We start from the raw sequence: 9,506 nt of genomic DNA on the forward strand, positions 1-9,506 counted from the left end.
CACTGCCCAGTGCCAACCAGAGAGCATGAGACCATCACTGCCCAGTGCCAACCAGAGACCATCACTGCCCAGTGCCAACCAGAGACCATCACTGCCCAGTGCCAACCAGAGAGAACAAGAGACCATCACTGCCCAGTGCCAGAGCAAGAAACCATCACTGCCCAGTGCCAACCAGAGAGCAAGAGACCATCACTGCCCAGTGCCAACCAGAGAGCAAGAGACCATCATTGCCCAGTGCCAACCAGAGACCATCACTGCCCAGTGCCAACCAGAGAGCAAGAGACCATCACTGCCCAGTGCCAACCAAAGACCATCACTGCCCAGTGCCAACCAGAGAGCAAGAGACAATCACTGCCCAGTGCCAACCAGAGACCATCACTGCCCAGTGCCAACCAGAGAGCCAGAGACCATCACTGCCCAGTGCCAACCAGAGAGAACAAGAGACCATCACTGCCCAGTGCCAACCAGAGAACAAGAGACCATCACTGCCCAGCGCCAACCAGAGAGCAAGAGACCATCACTGCCCAGTGCCAACCAGAGAGAACAAGAGACCATCACTGCCCAGTGCCAACCAGAGACCATCACTGCCCAGTGCCAACCAGAGAGCAAGAGACCATCACTGCCCAGTGCCAACCAGAGACCATCACTGCCCAGTGCCAACCAGAGAGCAAGAGACCATCACTGCCCAGTGCCAACCAGAGACCATCACTGCCCAGTGCCAACCAGAGACCATCACTGCCCAGTGCCAACCAGAGACCATCACTGCCCAGTGCCAACCAGAGACCATCACTGCCCAGTGCCAACCAGAGACCATCACTGCCCAGTGCCAACCAGAGACCATCACTGCCCAGTGCCAACCAGAGACCATCACTGCCCAGTGCCAACCAGAGACCATCACTGCCCAGTGCCAACCAGAGACCATCACTGCCCAGTGCCAACCAGAGACCATCACTGCCCAGTGCCAACCAGAGAGCAAGAGACCATCACTGCCCAGTGCCAACCAGAGAGCATGAGACCATCACTGCCCAGTGCCAACCAGAGACCATCACTGCCCAGTGCCAACCAGAGACCATCACTGCCCAGTGCCAACCAGAGAGAACAAGAGACCATCACTGCCCAGTGCCAGAGCAAGAAACCATCACTGCCCAGTGCCAACCAGAGAGCAAGAGACCATCACTGCCCAGTGCCAACCAGAGAGCAAGAGACCATCATTGCCCAGTGCCAACCAGAGACCATCACTGCCCAGTGCCAACCAGAGAGCAAGAGACCATCACTGCCCAGTGCCAACCAAAGACCATCACTGCCCAGTGCCAACCAGAGAGCAAGAGACAATCACTGCCCAGTGCCAACCAGAGACCATCACTGCCCAGTGCCAACCAGAGAGCCAGAGACCATCACTGCCCAGTGCCAACCAGAGAGAACAAGAGACCATCACTGCCCAGTGCCAACCAGAGAACAAGAGACCATCACTGCCCAGCGCCAACCAGAGAGCAAGAGACCATCACTGCCCAGTGCCAACCAGAGAGAACAAGAGACCATCACTGCCCAGTGCCAACCAGAGACCATCACTGCCCAGTGCCAACCAGAGAGCAAGAGACCATCACTGCCCAGTGCCAACCAGAGACCATCACTGCCCAGTGCCAACCAGAGAGCAAGAGACCATCACTGCCCAGTGCCAACCAGAGACCATCACTGCCCAGTGCCAACCAGAGAGCAAGAGACAATCACTGTCCAGTGCCAGAGAGCAAGAGACCATCACTGCCCAGTGCCAACCAGAGAGAACAAGAGACCATCACTGCCCAGTGCCAACCAGAGAGAACAAGAGACCATCACTGCCCAGTGCCAACCAGAGACCATCACTGCCCAGTGCCAACCAGAGAGCAAGAGACCATCACTGCCCAGTGCCAACCAGAGAACAAGAGACCATCACTGCCCAGTGCCAACCAGAGACCATCACCCCCCAGTGCCAACCAGAGAGCAAGAAACCATCACTGCCCAGTGCCAACCAGAGAGCAAGAGACCATCACTGCCCAGCACCAACCAGAGAACAAGAGACCATCACTGCCCAGTGCCAACCAGAGAACAAGAGACCATCACTGCCCAGTGCCAACCAGAGACCATCACTGCCCAGTGCCAACCAGAGAGCAAGAAACCATCACTGCCCAGTGCCAACCAGAGAGCAAGAGACCATCACTGCCCAGTGCCAACCAGAGACCATCACTGCCCAGTGCCAACCAGAGAACAAGAGACCATCACTGCCCAGTGCCAACCAGAGAACAAGAGACCATCACTGCCCAGTGCCAACCAGAGACCATCACTGCCCAGTGCCAACCAGAGAGCAAGAGACCATCACTGCCCAGTGCCAACCAGAGAACAAGAGACCATCACTGCCCAGTGCCAACCAGAGACCATCACTGCCCAGTGCCAGAGAGCAAGAGACCATCACTGCCCAGTGCCAACCAGAGAACAAGAGACCATCACTGCCCAGTGCCAACCAGAGAGCAAGAGACCATCACTGCCCAGTGCCAACCAGAGAGCAAGAGACCATCACTGCCCAGTGCCAACCAGAGAGCAAGAGACCATCACTGCCCAGTGCCAACCAGAGAACAAGAGACCATCACTGCCCAGTGCCAACCAGAGAACAAGAGACCATCACTGCTCAGTGCCAACCAGAGAGCAAGAGACCATCACTGCCCAGTGCCAACCAGAGACCATCACTGCCCAGTGCCAACCAGAGAACATCACTGCCCAGTGCCAACCTCACACCAAGACCCAGCATCCATCAGGTCAATGCCAGTCATCAGTACAGCAGACGAGTCCGATGCCACCAGACCCGCCAGCACACGCCACCTGTGGACACACGCCACCTGTGGACTGGGCGCCCCACCCCGACCTGTAAGATTCCGCTTTACACAGTTGTGGGGGCATCAGTGGTGCCCACTTACCCTGTTCCCTTTGGGTAGCCCGCTGCTTGGTAGCGCTGCCAGGGTCTTGTAGTCGAGTTTGATGGGTTCAGTAGCCGTCACGGTTGTCGTAGTAAATCCCTGCAGATGACGAGAGGAGAGAAGGGTGAGGACGCCACAGAACGGGGCACAGCTCCTCTGCCCCTATGACAACACTTCCTGGCTGTGCGCCGGCCTTATTCTGCCCTCTCCTAGGAATGACGCATGTATCATCACTCACATCCATGTCTGTTCTTATACAAATGATGGCGCCGCACGGCTTGTTATATTATTTAACCCCTTCATTACCAAAACTTATTTCGGTTTTGCTTTTTCGTTCCCCTCCTTCCCAGGGCCATACATTTTTTATTTTTCCGACAATTTGGACATGTGAGGGCTTATTTTTTGCGGTTCAAGTTGTACTTTTGAACGACATCATTGGTTTTACCATGTCGTTTACTAGAAAAACGGGAAAAACAATTCCAAGTGCAGTGAAATTGCAAAAAAAGTGCAATGTTTGGCTTTTTTGCTGGGTTCACTAAATGCTGAAACGGAGCTGCCGATGTGATTCTCCGGGTCATTACGAGTTCATGGAAAACGTAACCGTGAGCACGACTAGAGAAGGGGTGCGGAGGACGGGTTCCCAAACCATATAGATTCATAGTAAGAGACCTGGCACTCAGCTTTAGGTAAGATGCCGCAGGAAAAAGTTATTGTAGTAAATACAGGAAAACGTTTCGGCCAATTGTGACCTTCATCAGTTACAGGAGGTTATTAAATGAAAGCCGGTAACGGGAATTATAATCGCTGCACGATCATTTATCAATATTAGTTCAGCGTGGTTGTTGTAGGCGAGGCTGCTATAGAAGATTCCTGGAGCTGCGGCGCTCCCCGACGCGACATCCGCCGCTTGTCTGACCTCCTGGAACTGATGAAGGTCACAATTGGCCGAAACTGCATCTTACCTAAAGCTGAGTGCTAGGTCTCTTACTATTACGAGTTCAAACACGTCTAGGTGATTTTTTATCTAAGTGGTAAAATTTTTTTCCAAACTTTGCTAAGAAAAAAACAAAAAAAAAAAACACGCAATTTTCCAAGACTCACAGCGTCTCCATTTTTCGGGATCTGGGGTCGGGTGAGGGCTTATTTTTTTTTGTGCGCCGAGCTGACGTTTTTACTGACACCATTTTGTGCAGATCAGTTCTTATGATCGCCCGTTACAGCATTTTAATGCAATGTTGCGGAGACCCAAAAAAACGTAATTATGGCGTTTTGATTTTTTTTTCTCACTACGCCGTTTAGCGATCAGGTTAACCTTTTCCTTTTTTTTGATAGATCGGGCGATTCTGAACACAGCGATACCAAATATGTGTACGTTTGATTTTTATTTTGAAGTGGGCGAAAGGGAGTGATTTGAACTTTTATATTTAAAAACTTTTTTTTTTTTTTTTTTTAAACTTTTGCCATGCTTCAGTAGTCTCAATGGGAGGCTAGAATAGCCTGGTCGACTCTGCTACATAGAGGTGATGCTCAGATCGCCTCTATGTAGCAGAATAACAGCATTGCTATGTGTGCCGACCACAGGGGGGCGCTCACAGCAATCCGGCATCAACAACCATAGAGGTCTGCAGGAGACCTCTGGTTGCCATGCTGACGAACCGATGACCCCCGATCACGAGATGGGGGTCAGCGGGTGCGCGTATTTTTGTCCCGATGGCCCCCCAGGGGGCCTTCCTGAGAATATACACAGAATTGGAAACATTTCACACCTCCTAGTGCCTTTGATGGGAAGACGCCGAGTTGCAGCCTGACTCTGTATATTTACTATGAGAAAGAAAAGTATACAAACAGCGTTCAGAGAAAAATAACGTATTCATTGGCAAGGTAACCATAGTCCAGTTACACACCAGGAATTAGAATTTTAACCTGAGAGGCTGGTCCAGTGATTTGACCTCCAGGTTGACTATAAATTAGGCCTTTACACATAGAAACAAACTATTAACACTGACCTACAAAGCCATCCACAACCTGTCCCCTCCCTATATCTCTGAAGTAATCTCCCGATATCTTCCCTCACGTAATCTCCGATCCTCCCAAGACCTCCTTCTCTCCTCCACACTTATTCATTCCTCACCCAACCATCTCCAAGATTTCTCCCGAATATCCCCCATCTTCAGGAATTCCATTCCTCAACACGTCCGATTATCCACCCCACCACCCTTGGATCCTTCAGACAGAACCTGAAAACCCATCTCTTCAGGAAAGCCTACAGCCTACAATAACAGTTCTGCTGCCTCACCAACAACCCGAGCTGCTGCCTCACCAACACCCGAGCTGCCGCCTCACCACCACCCGAGCTGCCGCCTCACCACCACCCGAGCTGCCGCCTCACCACCACCCGAGCTGCCGCCTCACCACCACCCGAGCTGCCGCCTCACGACCACCCGAGCTGCCGCCTCACCACCACCCGAGCTGCCGCCTCACCACCACCCGAGCTGCCGCCTCACCACCACCCGAGCTGCTGCCTCACCAACACCCGAGCTGCCGCCTCACCACCACCCGAGCTGCCGCCTCACCACAAGAGCTGCCGCACCCTCGACCTTCTGTCTCTTCCCCGTTGTCCCATAGAATGCAAGGCCGCAAGGACAGGGTCCTCTCCCCTCTGTACCAGTCTGTCATCGTAAATTTGTTTACTATAATCGATATCTATAACTCTGTATGTAACCTCTTCTCATGTACAGCACCATGGAATTAATGGTGCTATATAAAAAAATAATAATAATAACATAGAAAGACTGTTCACAGATTGAGGGGTAGCCAAGCTGATGTGAGCCTTTCCATATTCATCCCCCTCTCAGGAAGCAAAATGCTAAACTGCAAAGTTTAGATATTATCTCCCTTTGATTTTATCACTATTTTTGCATATTTGTATGTCACTTTTTATTCCTATATTTTTATACCCTTTTTACTGTAAGCACTGTACCTTTTCTATAAAGCTTAAAACTTTAATAAGTTTGAACCTTGTATGCTCTAAAGAATCCATAGCCTTATAGTGTCTGATCCTGGTGGTTGGCAGATAGTAGTAGTATTTCTGGGACTCATCGCCCGTGTGTTCGGTGAGTGGTGGCAGCGTTTATGAGCGGGTGTGTGGTCTGTGTCGGTGTGCGAGTTATGCTCCCATCGCAGCATAGGACAGAGGCTGAATGCTGGACTGAGTGAGAGTAGATTAACCCTTGCAGGCGCAACCCCAAGTCACATGCTGAGAAGTGGGTATGTGACATGAAATCTCACATGGTCATAAGTCTTCAGCCCCTTTGCTCAGACACTCATGTTTAAGTCCCATGCTGTCCATTTCCTTGGGATCCTCCTTGAGATGGTTCTACTCCTTCATTGGAGTCCAGCTGTGTGTAATTAGACTGATAGGACTTGATTTGGAAAAGCGCACACCTGTCTATATAAGACCTCACCGCTCACAGTGCATGTCAGACCAAAGGAGAATCATGAGATCAAAGGAACTGGCCAAGGAGCTCAGAGACAGAATTGTGGCACAGATCTGGCCGAGGTTACAACAGAATTTCTGCAGTACTCAAGGTTCCCAAGAGCACAGTGGCCTCCATAATCCTTAATTGGAAGAAGTTTGGGACCACCAGAAGTCTTCCTAGACCTCGCCGTCCAGACAATCTGAGCAATCATGAGAGAAGAGCCTTGGTGAGAAAGGTAAAGAAGAATCCCAAGATCACTGTGGCTGAGCTCCAGAGATGCAGTAGGGAGATGGGAGAAAGTTCTACAAAGTCAACTATCACTGCAGCCTCCACCAGTCAGGCCTTTATGGCAGAGTGGCCCATTGGAAGCCTCTCCTCAGTGCACGACATATGAAAGCCGCATAGAGATTGCTAAAAAAAAAACACATGAAGGACTCCCAGACTATGAGAAATAAGATTCCCTGGTTTGATGATGTGAAGATAGAGTTTTTTGGTGATAATTCTAAGCGGTATGTGTGGAGAAAACCAGGCACTGCTCATCACCTGCCCAATACAATCCCAACAGTGAAACATGGTGGTGGCAGCATCATGCTATGGGGGAGTTTTTCAGCTGCCGGGACAGGACGACTGGTTGTCACTGAAGGAACCATGAATGCGGCTAAGTACAGAGATATCTTGGATGAAAACCTCTTCCAGAGTGCTCTGGGCCTAAGACTTGGCCAAAAGTTCACCTTCCAACAAGACAATGACCCTAAGCACACAGCTAAAATAACAAAGGAGTGGCTTCAGAACAACTCTGTGACCATTCCTGACCGGCCCAGCCAGAGCCCTGACCTAAACCCAATGGAGCATCTCTGGAGAGACCTGAAAATGGCGTCCACCATCGTTCAGCATCCAACCTGATGGAACTGGAGAGGATCTGCAAGTTAGAATGGCCGAGGATCCCCGAATCCAGGGGTGAAAAACTTGTATCATTCCCAAGAAGACTCATGGCTGTACGAGCTCAAACGTGGCTTCTACCCAATACTGAGCAAAGGGGCTGAAGACTTATGACCATGTGAGATTTCAGGTTTTCTTTTTTAATAAATTTGCAAACATTTCTACGTTTCTGTTTTTTTCAGACAAGATAAAGTGCAGAGTGAACATTAATGAGGAAAAAAAGGGAACTTTTCTGAATTTACCAAATGGCTGCAATGAAACAGAGTGAAAAATGTAAAAGGGTCTGAATACTTTCCGCACCCACTATATATACATTACTGATCCTGATTTTCCTCCTGTATTATATTCACTATTCTCACTGAATGTATTTTACAAATGAAAAAAAACCAAAACTTGTGGTTCTGGTACATGGAGCACTTGATGTCTTGGCATAATGTTCTGGAAGGTTTCTCACCTTGGCCTCTTCCTCGAGGAGCCTTGTAGCCTCCTCGCGTTCTTTACGCATTTTCTCCTTCATAGAGACAGGAAAGTCAGAGAAGCCGAAGCCGAGGACAGAGGAGCCGGAGCCGAGGACAGAGGAGCCGGAGCCGAGGACAGAGGAGCCGGAGCCGAGGGAGAGAGAAGCAGACGTGAAAGGAGGAAACAAATGTGCAAGAAAGGGAGGAGCGGGGGCTGAAGAAGAAAAGAGAGATGTAGGGAAGGAAGGAAATGCAGGAAGAATGAAGGGGTTGGGTGGATGGAGCTGATGAGGAAGCTAAAGGGGAACAGAGAGCGGTCGGGATCCCCCCACATTCTGAGAAGATACATTTGGGTAGAATTCCCCTTTATATGTAATGCCCTGGAGAAACGCCGGTTCCCCAATATTATGGAGGGTGAAGCAGCGGTTGTGCGTGCAGCCGGTGGTGTGAGCGATGGTCTCCACACCATGTACTTTCTTCCCTGGACTTTCTGTTACGTCTCATACTCCATCACATCCAGAGTTGCACTTACAACAATGGCGGTTCCCTGCAGCTTAGGTGTGGTGCAGAGCTGCTGCAGCTCTGGATGGGACTAGAGCACTATGGGCAGTGGGGGGCACCCTGGTGGTGGACACTGGACATGGCAGGTACTGGATGTGACGACCACTGATGGCAGGCACTGGACGTGGCAGATAGGGTGTAGTGAAATATGTATAAGTATGAATGTGTGACTAGCAGTAATTTAACATCTGTCCTGAGACTGCAGGTCTCACAGCATATGTTATCCTGAGAATGCAGTCTCCTGTCTCCAATCTCGCCAGGGGGCCTTGCTAAGAACCAGGAAGGGGAAGCGTTTCACACCTTCTGGCTCTTTTGAATAGAGATGTCAATTACACCCTGACAATATCTATCTATGAGAAATGCTATACAAAGTGTAGTGAAATACCTATAGGTATATATGTGTGACTAGAAGTAATCTAACATCTATCCTGAGACTGCATGTCTCACAGGGGGCACAGCATATGGTATCCTGAGCAAGCAATCTGTCACCAATCTCACCAGGGGGTCGTGCTGGGAACCAGGAAGAAGGGGAAACATTTTACACCTTCTAGCTCTTTTGAAGGGAGATGTCAATTACAGCTTGACACTATCTATCTGTGAGAACTTACACAGAGAATTTCAGAGGAAATAATATATTCATTGGGGGAGCTGTCGTGGTCCAATCAAAACCAAGCAACTATAATTATAATATTAACCTGAGAGGCTGTTCTAGAAATCTGACCTCCAAGTTAACTCTATAAATTAGGCTTGTACGCATACAAAGTTGTTCACAGATTGATGGCAGCCGAGCTGATATAATCCAGTCCATATTCATCCCCCCCTCAGGGAGCAGAAAGCAGACTACAAAGTTAGCTATTTCTGTAAGTTTTCTCCTGTTTAATTTAATAACTGTTTTGCATATTTGTATGTCTTTTTATTACCATATTTTTATACCTTTTTTATTATAGGCACTGTCTTTTTGTATTAAAGCATAAAACTTTAACAAGTTGAACCTTGTATGTTCTAAAGAATCCATAGCCTTAAACTGTGTGAGCCTTATGATTGGCAGACAGTAGTAGTAATATTTCCGGGACTCATCTCCCGTGTGTTTGGTGAGTGGTGGCAGCGTGTATGAGCAGGGTCTG

General features: G+C 49.5%; 1 protein-coding gene across 15 annotated transcripts in view; it reads right to left on the reverse strand.

Annotated features, from left to right (window-relative positions):
• The window catches only part of SCRIB (scribble planar cell polarity protein), a 201,415-nt gene that overhangs the window by 65,453 nt on the left and 126,456 nt on the right, over positions 1–9,506 (reverse strand). For 9 of the 15 annotated variants that reach the window (XM_069732145.1, XM_069732151.1, XM_069732144.1 and 6 more), the window contains 2 exons: positions 7,818–7,874; positions 2,946–3,044 (listed from right to left, as the gene is read on the reverse strand). The exons of 2 other annotated variants lie outside the window; for them this stretch is intronic. In XM_069732145.1, the coding sequence (XP_069588246.1) occupies positions 2,946–3,044; positions 7,818–7,874 (156 nt within the window). The remainder of the gene's footprint in view (positions 1–2,945; positions 3,045–7,817; positions 7,875–9,506) is intronic. 4 more of the 15 variants (XM_069732154.1, XM_069732146.1, XM_069732157.1 and 1 more) reach the window with 1 other exon arrangement.

The sequence above is a fragment of the Ranitomeya imitator genome, chromosome 6, assembly GCF_032444005.1.
Source record: "Ranitomeya imitator isolate aRanImi1 chromosome 6, aRanImi1.pri, whole genome shotgun sequence".
Taxonomy (NCBI): Eukaryota; Metazoa; Chordata; class Amphibia; order Anura; family Dendrobatidae; genus Ranitomeya; species Ranitomeya imitator.